Raw genomic sequence first — 20399 nt, forward strand, 5'->3', positions numbered from 1 at the left:
GACGCGTATGGACACGCGTCATTTATACTGACTCTATTTTTTTCTTTCTTCTCGGAAGCTCTATTTTTTTTTCCACATTTGTTGCTCTCTTCGTTTTATGTTGGTGGTTTTTGCTTTCTCTTCTGTAGATTTCTTTTCCTCATCCTCCAGGTATTTGTCTTATCCCTCTATTGGTTTATAGTTTTGTTTGGTTTCATTTTTTAGGTCATTGGTTTTCTAGGTATATTTCACACACACTAGAGAGTGTTTTATTTATTTATTTATTTATTTTTGTTGGTTGGTTCTATGACGACCCTTTTTTTTTTTTTTTTTTTATACAAAATGGAAATGCATAGTGGCATGACGATTAGTCACCCAGCCAAATCATAGTACACATCCCATAATATGTACCTAGTATGTCAGAGTCAACAATTATGCAGCGGAAACTAATTCTCATAAAATCAACAAGTAATAATTACAACAGCAGAGCCAATACATTGTCTATCTGTTTAAAGCTCAAATCATAATATTAATTACACAAAAGAATGGCTGTAAAAAATGCATGTCACATACGACACAAGCCATATATAAAAATGTCTAAACAAAATACGGACTATTCCCAAGTCCAACACCTACAACGGTCGCCATAGGTTTCAGTAGTAGTATCCCAAATATAAAGCCATTGTGTCTTCGTCGACATCAGCAGTACCTGCAGCCAAAGCATTGACATCAACATGGTCGTGGTGATGGTCACGTCTGCATAGGTGGAAGTGTGACTCCACAAGCTGAGTAGTATAAAACTCCCTAAGTTTTCGTAATGAAGCGACATTTAATTCATTTACCATATGTTTACAATAACAGTTACTTGTAGTACACAATTTCTTTTCCTAATATTTAGTAGCTGATAAGGCAAATAGAAACATTCCACGTAGTTGTGATCATATAGATGGGTACATACATATGAACCCATCTATCACATGCTATACATTTATACATCATATGCAAACTAGCCGTAACTATATATATACATATACTCTGTTCCATTCAAATTTATAGGCATATGGCTAAGTCTAGCATGAAAACTCATTTAAAACATAACATAAAACATCATCGTAGAAAACTATGCCATTAATGATTTTCGGTACAATTACCATCTTTACATTCTTTCTTTCTCATGACTTTGGGACTTTTCCTAACGGCTTCTAGGATATCCTTTCGTATACTTACTTAACATCATGAGAGACTTGTCCCTACGTAGTGAGAGTTTGAAACTCACTCCTTCGAGGACTATTCCTCCATAACATCATCATTACATTAACAGCATCGAGGGCTTGCCCCCTTGGACTTGTCCATTAGTGTGATGCCGGAGACTTGTCCCAATACTTTAATCTCTTATACACTATTCTCATCCATGTTCATTCTCATGCTTCATGCTATGAAATCATTTTGCTTTTACTTTCATATTCATGCTTTCAACAACATATTACTTTCATAAATCAATGAACATTTCATGAAATCTTATCCTCATCACATATCTTATAAATCATATCTTAACATTATTGAAAGCATTGGAAAGACACTCAAAATACATATTATCATAAAATAACGTTAGCTCGAATTGAAGCAAACATGTCATTTAGGGATACTATAAAATCACATAAAACATAGCATCTTTTCTAAGTGAGTAGAATACTTACTTTGGTTGCTTGATGATTTGGCTACAAAGGAATCCTCTATGTAAGCTGCACAATGTATCGCTGTACCTTACATTGTGATGACACATATTAATCCCAACACATATCTCTAACCCTAACTCCCAACTTAGCTCTTGAATTGCTCAAGAACTAGACCCATGAAAAACCCATAGAATTCCTAGGGTCCCATTTGACAACTCATTACCAAATAACACTAACCCATAAGATTATCTTAAAGTTAGACACTTAAATTCACAATTGAAACACTTAAACCAAAACTAGGATTTTGAGGTTTTACCTTAAAATTTACCAAAATGTGACCCGAAGCTTGGAGATCACTCAAAAACCAACTCGAAATCTAGAAAGGTATGAATTTTCGGACTTATCTCAAATCGAATGGTGAAAACGTAGATCTTGCTGCGAGGATCACATTTTCGTAGTTGGATTTAAGATTTGAGGCTTTAATCTTCAAGGATTAAGGGTTTTGTGGCAAAAACCCAAAGAGAGAGAGTTTCGTGTGAGAGAGAGAATTTTTGGAGAAATGAGCTGAAGGGCTCGTTTCAGCATTTTCAACATAGGCTTGTCCGAACACATTATTTTCCCGTCCAGACACGCATTTAAGGAGTCGCATATGGGAACTTTCTACAAGTCCCGTCCGAACACCACCTTAGCCTGTTCGGACACGCGTATGTGTTGTGATTTTCTGGAACTCCCGTCTGCAAGCTTGTTCAGACACAACTGCGGACCTGGACTTTCTGCCAAGCTCGTCTGGACCCACGACTTATTCCGTCTAGACACAACACTCAGAAACTCCATTCTAAGCATTTTTTATGTGTTTTTCTCTTATTTTCTTCTAATCTCTTACTTAATTAGTCTAATTCATATTTTTAATGCCTAATTAATCTCTTGGACATTACAGGTTCTATCTTTTACTCATTTCTATTGAGGTTGGTTTTCCCCACTCCTATTATCTTTTTCTAGGCATTTTGTGCTTGTTTCATGGCTAGTTTCTCTTGTTATTTTTTTTCCTTGCACTCTACATGTTTGAAAAAATGCCTCAGTCATGGATAATGTTCTTTTTAGACCTCTTTTTGCCTTTTCTTTTCTTCTTTTTGCTCACATGCAACTTTATGTTATGCCAACTTTGTTTTATAATTTTCTTGCTCGTTTTTGGTGTGTTATCCTTACATGCTTTAGGATATGTCTTATTATACCACTGGTACATCTACCCGTAAGCGCTATCGGGTGGAAGAAGATGATGCTCTTGCCCGCATCCGCACTTGTACTATTGTGGTTGAACATGGGGCTTGCGGTCAGACATCATGGTTCCTTCTTTCAAGTTTATCTTCCAAATTTTTCAAGAAAATGGGTGGCCGAGTCTCTTTGATCCTATCAATGTCTATGCACGTCTTGTTTGTGAATTTTACCTCAACATGCACTCCATCAGTCACTACTCATCTCCTTACTTCAACACCAAAGTTTTCGGCACCCGACTGCGCATCACTTCCAAGTTGATAGTGAAGTCACAAGCATTTCTCTCACCTCTAGTCTAAGCACTCATTTTCTAGATTCGGTTGTTCCGCCTTCCAAGGCTGAACTTATGGAATGTTTTCATCCCGGTGGGGCGTATGAGTGGGAAAAATAAAAGAATAAGATTCCTACTGGTTATCTGGGGGCCCATAAGCGTTTAGTAGTTCGGATCATCATGCATAATATTTTGCCTATCTCTCGCAATAGTGATGTTCCTCTTGATCATGCCCAACTTATTTATGCTATCATCAATTGGATTCATTTCTGTCTATGCAAGCACATGGTGATGACCATGATTGAGCTCCATCAAGATAACACCGCTGCCTTACTTTTTGGTGGCCTTATCTCTAAAATACTCAAGGCCAAACTACCATCCATTCCTCCCACTGAACCCATTGAGGTTCCTGAAGGAAGTTTTGGCAAAGCTACCGTGATGAAGTCAAATCCTCAACTTCAACGGTTTTATGTGGTCGATGAGCCTGCTCCTCTAGCTCCTCCGACTTCTTCTTCCTTTAGGCCTTCCAATGCAGATCTTTTGCTTCAGTTGAATCTCATCACAAACATGCTTCAGGTGCAAGACTTGAAGCTTGACTCTATTTATAGGTATGTTGAACACATTGATCAGCGTGTTGGAATCATCGAGATTGATGTTGAATAAGTCAAGATTCATGTTCGGACTACTATCCGCACCCTTCTTCCAGAAGTTCTCCGCTTTCAAGCCTTGTAATCTTTGAATTCTTTGTAATGAAATTGTTATTCAGTAAAATGTCTGCTTTTCACACTGTTATTTCCTTTGTCTTCAATTGAATATTCCGAACAATTAGATAAATTCATCCTTAACAGAATTCGGCCTAACCCTTGGCTGTGCTAAGAATAACTTAATGAGTTCCAAATCGAAATTTAATTCTTGAAGCTTTCAAAGTCATGTTCTGAACAAAAACTTAGTTCTTGAAATTTCCGAAGTTAGGTTTTGAACAAAAACTTGATTCTTGAAACTTCCGAGGTCAGTCTAACAGTCATGTTCCGAGTACTTGGTTTCGGTCAACACGAATTTTGACGTAATAACTCGAGATCTCGAACCATGGCCAAGGATCAAATTCCAAGAATGGTATGTTTGAGATTTCAAACGTCATTTTATTAGTACTGACGTTGCACCTAGCAGAATCCATGAAATGTTTCAATGAACTCTTTTAACTTAGGGCTCCTCCCTAAACTAGACTTTACGGGTTAATCAAATCACACACAAACAGCCTAAGAGAGCTAGTAAATATCACAATCTCTACCTAAACACCCTCTCCTAGTATACAGGAATTCATTACCAAATTCACTGAATAATATAAACCTAGAGACATCTATTTATAGGCTTTAGAAGGCTTAATACAATACTAATTCGAAGTTCTCTAGGCGGCGTCCGGACTTAGACAGTGGGTATTCAGACGGGAAGCAGCAATCAACTTCTTTTACGCGTTTCACACGTTTCTTCTTTAAACTTCAATCTCCACGTCCGGACGGTGTTGCCCTAGCGTTCGGACGGTTGCATGCTGTCTTCACCAACTATGTTTGCTGAGTTGTTCAGAATCTTCTCAAACACTGATTAGCATCTGGACTGTGTTGCCCTAACGTTCGGATAGTTGCATGCTGTTTTTGCTAAGTTGTTCAGAATCTTCTCGAACACTATGGGCGTCTGGACGTTTTCTCTAGGCCGTCAAACGTCCGGACAGTAACTGGAGAACCGACGTTGTTGAGCTGTGAATTGCGCAAAATCTTCCTGGACTCCGAAAATTGCATTCTTAATGCTTATGAAACTGATACTTGTCATATTAAAGCTTTTCTATAGGTGGAAAAATATGCTCTGAATATTCTAGAAGACTCTGAATAATTACTGCGTCTCGCCTTTTCGGCCGCGCTCATTATGACATATTATAATTTTTTTTTTAGTTTTATATATTTATATTTTTTTATTAAGAGTAACACATATCATCATTTTATTAGTGCTGACATTGCACCTGGCGGAATCCGTGAAATATTTTAATAGAATTTGACTCCAGGGACTAAATTGTTTTTTTGTATACTCCAAAGATCTCTAAATTTATTTTGATACAATAAAAAATGATTTGTAATTTAGGTTAATCACAAATACTAATTTTACATTAATCCCAAAATTTTATTTCCCTAAAACCTTAGGTTAGCTATGTAGTGGCTTATCCTTCACGTTTGAAAGATCTTCCCCCATAATATATACCTCTTTCTTTTTCTTTTTTTTTTTACTTTTTTTTTTCTTTTTGAGAAATGATGAATATCATTATAAAGCTAGTTCTCTTGGTCAGCAAGTAACTCTTATTGCTACTTGTCCTTCACGTTTGGAAGATCTTTCCCATAATAGCCCTCTTCCCTATATATCCCCCTAATTGCTACTTGTCCTTCACGTTTGCAAGATCTTTCCCATAATACCCCTCTTCCCTATATATGCCTCTTATTGCTACTTGTCCTTCACGTTTGGAAGATCTTTCCCATAATACCCCTCTTCCCAAATATATCCCCCTAATTGCTACTTGTCCTTCACGTTTTTCTCTTGTTGCTATTGAAACGCTATTGCTTTTGAAAACTCCCTTTGTTCCGCTTGGCTCTCTCTGGTGCGCTTGGCTCTCTTTATTGCGCTCGGCCTCTTTCGCTCTCTCAGTGCTCGGCCCCTCTCACCGTCTCAGGTTTGCTTCCCGCCTATGGAACTCCAAGTTTTGCTAGGGTTTTATATTTGGGGTTTGCTTCTCCTGTGAAATTGTCTATTTGGGGAAACGCCGAACTGCGAGGATTTCGATCAAATCTAGGCCCCATGCTTGTCCGCCGTTAACAGATCAACGGCTGAATTTTGGTTTTCTTTTTCTTTTCGTGTTTCCACGATTTTCTTAGTGTTTAATGGGTTGATCGGAATTTAGGGAAAAATGACTCAACGATTAAATTCAGGGTATCCTTTTATGGGGTATTCTAGATATTTAAGGTTTACTCTGTTTGATCGGACTTTGGGACTTCTCTGCTTGATCGGAGTTTCGAAATTTTCCATGAAAGGGTTTGATTGGAGTTTTGGAATTCTGGAAATTTTCAGCGAAAGGCTTTCATCAGAAATTGGGGAAATTAAACCCTAAATCTTCAAATGGATCAGTGATTGAATTTAGGGTTTTTTTCTTGGGTTCTCGGGATTTTAGAGGTTTAGTCAGTTTGATTGGACTTTGGAAATCTGAGAATATTTTCAGATCAGGAATTTGTTTAAGCTCGGGAAATGAAACCCTAAGTCGTGAAATTCTGAAGGATATTGGGTATAATTTCTTCAGTATCCTTAGTGTTAGTCCAATTTGGTGAATGCGGATTTGATGGGTTTTAATGAACTTAAGGCCGCTGATTGATTTTGATCTTCTGCCAAGGACATCTATGTGAATCAGTTTGTTTCAGCAGGCTGCTGATTGTTTTGGATCTTCTGCCAAGGAAGAGACATATTTGTTTTGTTTTTAATCGCACCTATGTGGATCAGTTTGTTCATTCTTTCGTTTCATGTATTTTTGTTTCATAGATGGAGTTCGAGACAGCAAGAAAGCCCTCTGTTTTCAATCGCCTGGGAAGAGAACCTGCAGAGATTTCGCACAACAAATCTGTTTGCATCTTCTGGCGTAAGGGTAAATGCCTCAGGAACCCATGTAGGTTCCTTCACTGTGAAATACCAGTCTTATGTACAAAGAAAGGGTCCTCCACGGAGTCATTTAATCAGCAGGATCTCCCTACAAATAACTCCAATTATATTAGGGCCAAGAACACATTGGTTTTGAAAAGGTCCTCAGAAACTACTTTCGAAAAGTCCCGAGAAGATGCTGGTTCTAAAGACTGCAAAAAGGAAACTTCTAAGAACTTAGCTTTGAAGAATGAGGGGAGTGGTTCCAAAAGTACAGAAGATGTTCCTAAGAAATCTAAAGAGGTTAGTAAGCAAAATGTTTGTGAATCCTGGGCACATGGCAACTGCATAGATGGCGATAAGTGTCAGTCTCTGCATTCCTGGTTTCATGTGGATGGGTTAACGATCTTGGCTCAGCTTCAAGGCCACACAAAGGTAGCACTGTGTTAATTGTTCCTTTTCCTTTTGCATTATGCTTTGTTTTGGAGAAAACATTAAAAAATTAAAGAATTTTAATATTTTAGAATAAATTATTCAAATTTTTAATCTGCAATTTATATGTTATGATCATGCTTAGTGTTATGTATTTGTTCTAGTATTTGAATGTTACAAGGACCTGAGATTGTATAAGGAATTTCAGTTTTATGTGAAGAAAGAGAAGGTTATTATTGCTATTACTTGCATATTTGACTTTCAAATTTCTAGTTGACTTAAAATCTTAGTTGCATCATTAGAGGGTTGTTAATCTTAGAAGCGCAAACTGGGAAGGTAGCTGGAAATAGCCACAATTTGGGCTTTGGCTGTGTGAAATAGAACAGTAGAATTCCAAAACATAATTTTTTTTTTCATCTTAAACACCATAGGAGGCATAAACAAGTATCGTTGTACTGTCAACATGATTGCTCTAATTAGGACAGCACACATTGGAAAAAAAATGCTAGAGAAAAAATAAAATGGATAAAGAAGACGTGGTAAAATATGGAAGAAACATTCTAGACATATATCAAAAGGTTCCAATGCACTATTGATGCTTGTTAATAATGTTCTTTGACCTAATCAAAAAAAGAGAAAGAAAAGAAAAGAGAAGTACCCTTCGTATTAGCTAGAAATTATTGTATAATACTGAAGAAGATAAAATTTTGCATAAAAGGGAGAGATTATTCTATGGTTGAATTTTGTTACAGTGCTCGAGTTAAAATCAGATTTAAGTATTTGTAATCTATTTATTGAAGTAAAATCATTAGCATTTTCAAGACTTCTATTAATAACTAATCCTCGTGAGTGTAAGGCCGTGTTAATATTGTGTTTCTTGTGTGTTCTATTGAAATACCAGGGATAGCTGGTCTAACTATAAAAAAACATTCCATGCGATTTTTTTACTTTCTTTTGTATCTCTTCTCCACAATAGAGTATATGTAATGTGTATACTGATATTTTTTTTATTATCCATCTTGGAGAATCCTTATTTATGAATTTTATGATAACAGGCTGTCACAGGGATCGCACTTCCTGAAAAAAACAGCAAGCTATTCACAAGCAGTAGTGACAGAACAGTTCGGATTTGGGACTGCAATACAGGACAGTGTGCTCATGTCATTGAACTTGGTGCTGATATTGGATTGATCATTAGTAAAGGTGTTTGTGTGTTCATTGGCATGCCAAATATTGTGAAGGTAAGCTCTACCCTCAATATGTTTTGCTTTGTTACTAATCAAAAAAAAAAAAAAAATGTTTTGCTTTGTTCTTGTTTTGATTTTCTTATCATTGGTGTCGTTAATATTTTGTATGGTTGTTCGATATGTATGTTCAATTTAGCATTTTTTATGATGTTGCAGGTATGGAACATTGAGTCAAGTGCCGAATACAATCTCAATGGACCGATTGGCCAAGTCTACGCCATGGAAATAACTGATGATATGCTTTTTGCCGGAGGCCAGGTAATTACCATGTTATATTTTGACTTTCTCAAAATTCTCAATCAAATTTGATTTTGTTAGTTGCTTTGACTTGGTGTTTTTGGGATTAATTTTTTTAATTATAAATTTTAATTCTATTTTGTTGTCTGAGAAACAACGTAGCTCTTGTTATGCAAAGTAATTCCATATATCACCCAATGTCATGATAATGCTCTGAAACCTAATTAGATTTTTACCTTATTTATAGTGCCTAGATTCATGCAAGATTGACCTTATTTATCATCTCTTACTTTTCATGCTATTCTTCTACAACACTTTCATATTTGTATTATTGAATTCTAAAAGGGTTCATTATTACTTGTAACCACAGGATGGTGTTATTTTAGCGTGGAAGATCAGTAATGAAACTAATCCCCCTTGGCAACCCGTCGCATCTCTTAAAGGACACTCATGCGATGTATTATCTTTAACTGTTGGAGTTAACCGATTGTATTCAGGTTCCAAGGACCGTACAATAAGGGTAAGTTTGTATGTGATTAAGATAAATACTTGCACCTATATCTTTGCTCTAATTAGTAGTGAATTTGATGGTCTACATTTGATTTTTATTAAAAATTGAAGTTATTTTGCTTCTTTCTCTTCTCTTATGTTAGCTGCAAATTGAACTGTTTTTTAGTTGGGCTGGATGCTTCAAGATAAAAGTTGGATTTAATTCTATTTGAGTGATCTAGGTTCTGACATTTTGTCTTATTTTTTATTAATTATATGTTATTTGATTACTTTTATCTTCTTTTCGACATAAATTGTCTCTACGACCTTGTTTATCATAGGCAATTATGTCATTCCATTATTTTTCAGACTTGAGAAACTGAGACTATCATGATTGTGTTCCTTAACTTGATTAATTGAGTTTCACTTTGTTAAACATTTGCAAAATATTTGGATAAAGATATTTCACTTAATTTTGATATACGTAGTTGCTTGATTGTTTCTTTTATCACTGATCATATAATATCTATTTCATGTTATAGGTTTGGGATCTTAAAACTTTAGAGTGTGTTATGGCACTGGATGGTCATGCTGATAATGTGACGTCTCTTATTTGGTGGGACCAATATTTGTTATCTGGTTCTTTGGACTGCACAATAAAGGTTTGGGCTATGCATGAAGGGGGTAACATGGAAGTAATTCATACACACAATGAAGAGCACGTAAGTTATTTAACCGCCACAATCCTTAAATTGCATTTTTACGCCCATTTGTTGATTGACCAATTTTTTCTTTTGCTCATGGTTTTTTATAGTAGTTGAAGTATGCTAGACCTATTTTGGGCCACATCTTTTCTCGAAAGCTTGAAAGTAGTAAATAGTTGAGGAATATGATACTTATGTAGTATGTATTGTGGTCATATTTATACAAAAGAACAATTTTCATTTACCAATATATGAAGGGGCTCAGAATGTTTTAGGTGTGTAGTTATAATGTGGTTTTACATGCATGAAAAGTTATATATTGGATTAGTACCATTCTAACATACCCAAATTCAAATCTTGTGTAATAGGGTGTTGTTGCATTATGCGGGATAGCTGGTGGAAATGGTGAACCAACCTTGTATTGCTCTTGTAATAACAATTCTGTCCGATTGTATGAATTGCCATCGTGAGTACATTGAATTGAACCTTCCATGACTCGAAAACTCTTTTTTGTGATTCTAGTCGTTAATATTTATTATTATTATTGTTGTAGATTCGATAAGAGGGGCAGTCTTTTTGCAAAACAAGAAGTTAAAGCAATTCAAAGCAGTCCAAATGGAATGGGACTCTTTTTTACTGGGGATCAGACTGGTTTGATAACAGTGTGGAAGTGGTCAGCAGAATCCAAGGCATGATGCAGAGTAGTGCTTTGTTTTTTAGGACAGGCATTGCGTCGAAGTTTGGTGGAGTACTTTCGTACCACATTTTTCTTTTCACCCGGTATTGTATCTCTATCTATACATTGGGGACAATGTATCGATTAAGTTTGGGGGTATGAAAAACATTATGTTATCCTGTTTCATGTTATTACAAGAATTGGGTTAAACTTAACTGTGATTTAGATTTCATTGGCAAGCTTAAAATTTTGAACACATGATCATTTCATTAGGGAATCTAAGTCTGGGCACTCACCTTTGACACATGAGAATTCACATGTTTCACTTTGAATCTGCACAATCACATTAATGCACAATTTATGAGGTGTGACATGAGAAACCAATTGCCTATTTTCAATATCTTGGAATAAAGTGGGTGACTTGTTGGAGAAATTACCTTGGTATGAGAATAATAATAATAAATAAATAAATAAAATATTGAATTTTTCACTGAGTAACTGGACCTCTTGCCTCATTAAGCATCGAGTGTTCACGTCAAAATGTGTAAAATTTGAATTGCATTGCATTTCTCACTGAGTAACTGGACCTCTTGCCTCATTAAGCATTGAGTGTTCACGTCAGAAGGTGTAAAATTTGAATTGCATTGAATTTCTCACTGAGTAACTGGACCTCTTGCCTCATTAAGCATTGAGTGTTCACGTCAAAATGTGTGAAATTTGGTTTGCTTAATAAAATGGCTTAGTTTAGCTTCGTAGCCTCTTTGACTCGAGTTAGTAAGTCTTTAGGGTGTTTTACACCTAGTGTCCTAAAACCATCTGGTTTGGGAGTCATTGGCCTAACACTCGATACATGGGTCAATTAGAAAGCTTAAGGGAGTTAAGCATTGACAGCCTGATAAAAAGAAACAAAAAAAAAAAAAAGAATAATATCATGCCTTGGTTGTTTCGTTTAATGGGAATCCCAATGAATTTTGAGGTATTGAATCATGCACATTGGAATTAATTTGAATCCTTATAATTGTGTATTAGTTCACTTTACACCAATCTGGACTTATGATGCCTCAATCAGCCATTGATAAATGTTTAGACTTTGAAATTCATAAATGTTTTGAAGAGGGTGTTTATTTTGTTAAGCTTGCTAATAAATTAGAATCATTGTTTTTGTGCCACTTCAATCTTATGAATAACGTGATCTTGCATAATGTTTGTAGGTATCATTTCTGGCAAACCTTCACGAGACTTTACTTGTCTTCTAAGAAGTCCTATGGGTTTAAAAGGCTTGTTGTATACACTAAATACAATCGTACATCCCATGAAAGAAGGATTGTTTTTCAGTTTATTCCTTGTTTTGTATTGCTTAGGGACTAACAATATATAAGTTTTACAAAATTAAATGTACATTTATCTTGTCTTTTTGTTGGTCAAATTTACCCATCATTTAACTATTGTAATAACCCTTTTACGATGTATTTCTTATTTATTAGAATAATATAATAGAGAAAGAATGCATGAGTTTTAACTGTAGTATTTTTCTTCTTCTATTTAGTCGTTTTTGTTAGTTATGAAGACAAATGCAGATTATCCATTTAACCATGAATGCATTTGAAGAATGCATTTGAAGGCTATGGTGTTAGGTCGGGTACTCTAAAATTGATAATTAGACTGTAAAATTCAAGGAGTGTCCTTCAAAACAGAAGTTGTGCAGCGTGTATTTGAGAAAAAAAAAATTATAAAAAATAACTATCCGTCAAACATAATTACATTTAAGCTAATTACGGTTTTTTTTTTTTTTTTTTTCCTTTTTTTCAGCATAATACTTTTTAACAGAAATGTATCCAGTAACAATTTATTTATATATTGTCTTCAACGTAAATACAATTTCACATTATTGTAGTGTGATCATCCATGATGCTTGATTCGAGGCCTTTGAGGTAGAAGGGTTTCGAGTTAGAGTGCATAAATCATTAAATCCCCATGAAAAAACTATGGGGATAAATTTATAAATAATTTTTTTATATTTATTTTATAAAAATTATAAATTAGGAAAAAGTTTTCTGCAATGTCTCCAAACTATCAAAAAATTGGCCGACAAAAATGATCCAAATATATATATATATATATATATATATATATATATATATATATATATATATATATATATATATATATATATATTTCTACCAACTTTGTCCTTTCATGAAAGGGATACATGCTCTTTAGGGAATAATTAAAAAAAAAAAAGAAAAAGGAACTCATGTATTTGTTTCTCTTTTAACAACCTTATGGGTCAAACAACAAATTATTCACTTTTAAGAAAAAACACAGAGAGAGAGAGAGAGAGCACAAAGAGAAGTCTGTTTGTTGAGGAGGAGGGAAGCAATGGTGTTTTGTCTTGTGTCTTTAGATTTTAGTCAGGTGGTTTTATGTTTTGTTTGTGGTTTTTTTTTTCCGGGGAAGGATACCATATCTGGGATGAATGTTTAATGGTCTTGAGTGATATTTGTTTTTGTTCTAGTATGGTGTGGCGGGCCAATTTCCCTTTGTTCTCATGCTCTGACTTTAGTCTGTCAGTTTTGCTGGGATTCCTACCGAACAGGTGGTGGAGATTTTTGCGGATAGTAAAGCCAGGGTGGATTGTCGATCTTGTCTAAGGAGCCGATGCTGGTGGACTACATGGGGGACTTTCTACGGTGGTTACCCTTGGTGACTCTAAGGGGCGGCGGTAGGAGGATCTCCCGCTACTGTTGGAGGGAGGGCTTTGTGGTTAGTATTCAGAACGACACTGCAATGGAGTCCCGCGTTTTCAGGCTAGCATCTTGTCAATTCCGATCCCAATCCACTTTGTGCGACCTTCGTGCAAGGCTTTTTTTGTGCGACAGTTGGTGTTTGAAGAGGGAGTAGGCAATTGTCCAGCAATTTTTGCTCACTTCTTTGGCAGTTTGTGCTTTTGTATCAACTCCTCCCGATGATTTCGGTGGGAAAGAGAAGGTGTCTTTAGTGGGGCATCAAACATAGTGAATGTGTTCTTGCCGGCCGGAGAGTTTTTTTTTTCGTTCTTTGTGTCTTCTTGTTGTTCCCCTTAGCCTTTTGAGCTACTGGTGGTTTTGGTCCTTTCTAGTTTTCAGTGAAGGTTAGAGTCTCCCAACCTCTAGGGTTGTGTGGAGTTGTTGTCCCCTCGGTGTAAATCCGGTGGGGTTGGTTGTTGGTGTGTTTTATGACAGTTTGCCTTGTGCTGATCAACCTAGTCATTGCTTTTAGCTCAAAATGTGTGACCGACTTCCTATTCAAGGCAAGTTTTATGTCACCGTAAATGCATCATTCTGTTTGGCTAGATCTTATTTGTAGCATTTCTGTCTGTAATGTTCTGAGCATTTCGGCTCAGGTAGGGTATACACCTAGTTCAAGGGTGTCTTGTGTACACCTTTATGGTGGTTTATTATGTATCCTTCTTTTGATTAATGAAAGATTTATCTTCTCCTTAAAAAAAAAAAAAAAAAAAAAAAAAAAAAAATCAACCTTATTGGTCATACTATGTTTCAATACTGTCCTCTCATAAACGTTATTACAGTCCTTTATTTCTTTTCTTTTTTTAAATTTTTTTATTCCCCTACTTGAGTAACAAAAAAAGTAAAATAGTGCCACGTGAATATTGTAAAGTAAATCACTTATCTAGGTAGGGCGTCACACTTGCAGGAGGGGGTGGTCGCCGAGTAGTCACCCCTTTACCACAAGAGAAGAGTGGTCGTGTGAGCACTCCTCCTCCCCCAACGACAACAACATCATTTGACATCCAATACTTTGTGTGCTAGCGAGAGAAGTTAATGGATAAGTAAGAAGTGAGGAAATAATTTTGGTTCTCTTTTAAACTTCAGCGCTTACCCATCTCAATCAAAATTAATATAAACCATAACAACTCAGATGAAGTTATCAACATTGAATTATGTTAAATCTTTGCAAATGCACAATTCAGTTATGTCTACATCAAATTGATCACCCCTCCTGCAATGCGAAGGAATGCAACACAAATTTGATTAATAATATCTCTTCATAGCAGTCCGGCAATAGCAACCAGCAAGCTACTCCACTTCAGCTAAATAATCATCAATCTCAGCTGGGGTTAGCACTCCGAAGAAAGCCAGCACAAGAGAATTAATTTAGTAACAATTTTTTTCAAAAAAAAAAAAAAAATCACGATTAGAGAATCATTAAGGACTACAGAACCATTAGAAAATCAGAAGTCAATGAGAATCATTAAGGACCAAGAACCATTAGATTGAGATTTTTTGCAGCATGAAGGCAAAGAGGATGAATAGGAAAAAGAAGCAGCATACATTGTTATTCTGAAATAAGTTGGCCAAAAATATTAAATCATTTGAGAATTACTAGCCCTATCCACAGATTATTGTACCAACTTATGCATATGAGAAATGTTTTTTTTTTACATTTTTGGTCCATCAGCTGTCCATATCCATACAACTTTTTTGCAAATCAATCATTGGATTTGTGGGTCTCGCAAATCCAATGATTGATTTGCAAAAGAGATTAACTGCAGATGGACCAAAGAATGCAAGGTAGCAGCTCTTTATATACAATGTTACCAAACAAGATGTATGGTTTGGAACTGCAACAATGTCTCTGGAATTTTGTCACCTGAGCTATTTTTAGTGTTCCAGCAGAAATAGTTGGCAGTTTCAAGCGCACACCAGTTTAGACTAACATAAAAAATCACACCCACGCCCCCAGGGATCTAATTACAGGATCACCTCTAATTGACTACAACAATTTTATAAATCATCAAGAAGCAGAAATCACCAGCATATCTTTGGTCCCTCAGAATTCTTAATGACCAAATGCTCGCCATGTCCTCCACATTTGCAAAACAGCAGCCCAAACATATTTTCGATATGTTTTCACCTGCCAAAAAAGAGCAAAGGCAATGCAGATGGGGTACAAGAAAAGCTGATAGTTGCTCTATAATTGCTTGGGCAACATTAATGCCATCTACTAAGGCTCTTCTTTAACTCCTACCCACAAGATAGGAGCTACCCAGACACCAGTTGAAAAACACTTTTTGAATTGCACACTCAATACAAGTTACTCAAGATATATATCAACCCAAAGCAAGTCTAATTCCCATCAGAGTAGGGGCATCTACAAGCTTAACAAGGAATACAGAGCTTACCAGAATTTTTGGCTGGTCCCAATTATTCCAATGTCAATGTTTTTGCCCGAAATTTGTCCTTCAAATCTGTACAAAAAAAAAAAAAAAAAAAAAAAAAAAAAACCCTTAAAAACAAAAAAGCTTGGGCTGATGAACTCCTGATCAAGCTACTTGTATTAAATAACAAGAAATTGAAATTTAGATCACTCACAAGACTACTCGTATCTATTACTATATCAGAAACTTAAAGAGCTCCTGATCAAACAGACTGAGAAACTCTGGACCATATTTGCCAAATATTGAGTAAATAAGATAGCCAATCATTGTGCTAATCTTGGGGCATCAAGTTTAATAAATATGATTTTTGTTATACACCTATTGGGTTATAAAATAATTCATTTACATCTTTGAATTGTTTTTATAATATTTAGTACCACTACACAGAAAATTGCATATATGCAAAAAGAATAACAAAATAACTAATTGTCTCCATTTCTGTTCAGCCCCCTCAAAGGTAAATTCTTGGATCTGCTACAGCTGTATACCAATTTTCTACTCAAACTTCAAAGGTACTCAGTGATAAAGTTTTTTTTTTTTTATATAAATATACTATAGTGATAAAGTTACTAGTCACACTCTTAAATTAAGTTGATTAACCATCATAATAATATAAATCTTTCTTGGCCTCTTAGCTAAGATGAAGAGTAGTTTTAATATTTACGACTGGAATACTATAAAGATCTTTTGGTTTATTTTTCTGGCATGTAGAAGCCATCTGCCAAAAGAAACAGTTTATTATCCATGAAGTATTTAGATCAAAACTTCTCAACATGCAGCAACAAATATTTTGAAAACCAGATGCATTGATATGAAGTTACACAACTTCACTGAACAGTTTGATCGGAAACTAGAGATGGTATTCCTGAAGAATTTCTGAGATTTGAAGGATATTAACCCTTTGAGAGCATTTTTATAGTTGTAGTTGTTATGCTAAAAGAATACTGGTTGCATAAGATCATGAACTCATTAACTGAATTCTCAAAATTGTGACAATTTTTAATATATTCTCTAAAAATATAAACGACTATACGTTGAGGCTGGATTTTCGCATTTCAACAAATACAGCTTCAGCTTTCTCTAGCAGCCCAGATTTGCAGTAAGCCTTGAGATGAATGGCATAATTATCTTCAGTAGGGATGCACCGGCTTTCAAGAAGTTCTAAATATGCAGACTCTACATCCTTATACAGTGATTTCTGCCCTTAAGCATCTATAAGCAAATTGTAGGAGAATAACATCTGGTCTGGAGGTCCTCTTGTGCAAGACCCATTCACATATATATATATATATATAATTTTACAGTAAAAAATGTCAATTGGAAAGTCAAATGTAAGTATGGATAGCAAGAAACAGAGAGGGTGTGTTAAGTTTTGTTGTGAAAATTGAATTGCTAAGTTTGCTTTATACTGGATCTTATGAACAAATATTCAATTGGAAAAACATGAAGATTCCAATGTGGATTTGTCAATACTCTCATTGATGATCAAATATTAATCTTCAATCGTTAATAGTCCAGTTTTTGAAAAGCAACTGTACGTTTTATAGTCCAGTTTACTCAAGACAAAGATACATCAAGTACATGTAATATCCAAAGACAAACAATAATAAGACTCAACAGCAAGCAAATTAGACTAAACTGTACGATTTTATTAGATTGATCAAATAATTTGGAACTCACTTTGAATCCCCCACATCAAAATTGTGGTTTAATTACAAAGAAATTGTGGTTTAAAAATAACAAATATGAAGACGAAAACCTAATATACAAACCAAAAAATTGAACAAAAAGTTATAATCCGTATAAAAAAAATAAAAAAATTAATTGAAAATGAAACCCTAAACCCTAAATAAGAAACAAACACCTGAACAAGAAATAAAAATCCTCCCCCATCTCAATGGACACGGGGCAATGGGTAGCGGCAGAGGGGACAGCAGTGACTCTTCTCCAGCCACTTGACAATGCAATCTCCATGATAGACATGGGAGCACGGCAGCCGCGTGAGTTCGAGCCCATCCTCAAATTCCTCCCTGCAAATGATGCACTCTCCGATCGACCCCAACCCATCTTCAAAGGTTACCTTCTTCAATCGCTCAATCGCAGATCGAGCGGCCGGGATGGGCCTCAGTACCATGGACTCCCTCAAAACCATATCCATCACGTCCTCGGACTCATCGCCATCAAGCTCCACGAGTAACAGCGTTGTGTGTTCAAATGTTACCACGATCGGCGATGTTCCCGTCCGGGCAGATCGAGCGGCGGCCGCCGATGAAATATCTCGCAATACCGCCTCCTGGTGTTCTCCGGGGGCACCCACGTCCGAAAGCAAGGATAACATGCGAGCGCCACCATCGCACGACAGAGCCGCTTGTTTGGGGACCCAGAAGGTTTTTGATCGCATGCGAGATCGCGCTTGCGCGATGGACACTGGACGATCGCCATTGCCGATGGATTTCTTGATTTTTAGCCACTCAGTGACGCGAAATTCGATGGGAACCTCATCCGGCGTGTGTGGGTGCGAGTGCGACAGATCTTTGATGGTTGGGCATCGGCGAAACTGCCACACTCTGAATCTGAAACCGTAGGAGCTGTTGCCGCTTGACGGCATGTTTGGGGACCAAATTAGAGAAAATAGCGAGAGGGTTTGAGAGCGGTCGGACAGCGTAAGAACAACGCAATAGGATGGTAATGTGGGGGGAAATAAAAGTAGCCGTTGGGGAAAATAGGGTTCGCAATATATGTAGTTTTTTTTTTTTTTTTTGGTCCAATCAGAAAAAAGGAAAGGTATATTCCATTTTTCCGAATATAATTTTTTTTTTTTTTTTTTTTTTTTTTTTTTTTTATCATTCTTCTGGGTATGGGCTGTATGGGTAAGTGCAGACCTTATGGGACTGGGTTAGGTTTAGTTCTAGGCCCATCTAAAACAGAGGGACCTCAATTATTTTGCCTTCATAAATTTTATTTTATTTTATTTTTTTAGGTAAAAAGGAAACAGTAGAAGAAGATCATAAAATTTATTTACGATCAACGATCATAAATTTACGATCAACGATCATATATTTTTTCCTAGGCCCCAAATCCCTAGTAAGGGAGGAAAGGCATAATCGGAGAGAAGTGGGAATGCTATAGCATGGTGTTTAAGAGCATTTCCAACAGTTTATCTTAAAATTGTTTTTGTTCCTTATATATATAGAAAATCTAAAATATATATATATATATATATATATATATATATATATATATATATATATATATATATATATATATATATATATATATATATATATATATATATATATATATAAATGGGCCTGCTGCAACTTTCCTACTTGTTTCCTACACACCAAAAATGTAGCATTTTCAGTGCATATTAAAATGAAAAATAAAATAAAATAAAATAACTCTCTCCTATCTCACAACTCCCTGTACACTCATCATGTTCTACACCAACACGAGAGTCATAAGAGTCGGATATAGTCTTGCACGTAGTCATAGGAGTTGAAAACAATGAAAAGTATTGATAAAATAATAAAGAATAAAAAGTACAAAGAAAAAATAAAGACATAATATTTAATTGATATAGAAAAATGTAAAGGAAAGCTATTGTAAAGTATATTTTAATAGGAAAGTAAAAACTAATTTTGTTTCTGATATTTATGAAAAATGGTTGGATACGTAGTTGTTGGGAATGCTCTAAAAACTATCCATTTAGTTATATAGTGAACGCAAAAGTTTTTACTTCTGTAAATTTTTCAAACTTCCTATCTGGAGGAGTCCTAAAATGTTTCTAAAATGATTGGGGAGATGCTCCAATCAATAGTTAAATCTGGGTTAAAGGGAGTTATGATAATAGTAGAGGAATCTACCTCCAAAATGAAAGATTCCAAGTTTAGAGAGAAAGCATGTTAGGCTGCAAGAAGGGCTGTTAGGGCTTGACCCATGTTGGGAAATATTCAAAATAGTTGGTAAATGGGCTTATTTAATCCATACAAGTTCATCTACATATATTAATCCAAAAAAAGGCCAGCCACATTAACAGTTTTAGCTTAGGCCCATCAAGAAACAAAAGCTAAAGCCTATCCAGGAACAATTTGCAAAAAGCCAAGAGTATCTCGGAAGCATCAAATTCCAAAATACTCGAACTGCATGGATTCCGAATAGCCCGGGATCATCCCTCGGAATCAAGGAGTCAGTTCTCACCTTATTCGAAATAAGCGGTTGAAGTCTCATCTATAAATAGGTACAAGCCATCAGGTATTCTTTAGATAAATTATTAATTATAAACACTTGATATAAATTTTCACAAAGATTGATTTAAGCATTGGAGTGGGACCGGCTGGCACCTCCAGCTAATATTTATTGTTTTACAGGAGTGGCGGAAGGGCTTCCCAGAAGCTTGTACCACCGTACCAAAAACTGTCTTAACAACTCATGTTGCGGTCGCAAGGAGTAAAGGTGAAGGATTTGTCCCCTCTCGACCCCAAAAATTTTCCTTATACCTAGTAGAAATTTTTTGGATGCTCTGGTTGCCCACC

The 20399-nt window shown here is 35.8% G+C and overlaps 2 protein-coding genes and 1 long non-coding RNA gene across 7 annotated transcripts; 1 reads left to right on the top strand and 2 right to left on the bottom strand.

The window, feature by feature from the left end:
- Positions 1-5706: 5706 nt before the first annotated feature.
- Positions 5707-12044, top strand: LOC133868353 (zinc finger CCCH domain-containing protein 48-like). 5 transcript variants are annotated; one of them, XR_009900325.1, is made up of 8 exons: positions 5710-7296; positions 8349-8534; positions 8697-8798; positions 9148-9297; positions 9809-9988; positions 10339-10436; positions 10524-10802; positions 11858-12044. XR_009900325.1 is itself a non-coding variant. In XM_062305223.1 (8 exons), exons 2-8 carry the CDS (start codon positions 6766-6768, stop codon positions 10663-10665), a joined length of 1389 nt encoding a protein of 462 aa, XP_062161207.1. In that variant the 5' UTR covers positions 5710-5908; the 3' UTR covers positions 10666-11573. The 5 variants fall into 5 exon arrangements, 3 of the variants coding, with proteins under 3 accessions (XP_062161208.1, XP_062161207.1, XP_062161206.1); XR_009900324.1 differs by having other exon boundaries at positions 10524-10750; XM_062305223.1 differs by lacking the exon at positions 11858-12044 and having other exon boundaries at positions 5710-5908; positions 6766-7296; positions 10524-11573.
- A 2567-nt stretch (positions 12045-14611) lies between these two features.
- Positions 14612-15894, bottom strand: LOC133868007 (uncharacterized). The gene is made up of 3 exons (XR_009900268.1): positions 15829-15894; positions 15459-15560; positions 14612-14757 (listed from the first exon to the last, which is right to left on the bottom strand). It is a non-coding gene; the product is annotated as an uncharacterized LOC133868007 (long non-coding RNA).
- A 1668-nt stretch (positions 15895-17562) lies between these two features.
- Positions 17563-18559, bottom strand: LOC133869875 (E3 ubiquitin-protein ligase AIP2-like). The gene has a single exon (XM_062306971.1). It carries the CDS (start codon positions 18470-18472, stop codon positions 17759-17761), a length of 714 nt encoding a protein of 237 aa, XP_062162955.1. The 5' UTR covers positions 18473-18559; the 3' UTR covers positions 17563-17758.
- Between the last annotated feature and the right edge of the window lie 1840 nt (positions 18560-20399).

This window comes from Alnus glutinosa, chromosome 5, assembly GCF_958979055.1.
Source record: "Alnus glutinosa chromosome 5, dhAlnGlut1.1, whole genome shotgun sequence".
NCBI lineage: Eukaryota > Viridiplantae > Streptophyta > Magnoliopsida > Fagales > Betulaceae > Alnus > Alnus glutinosa.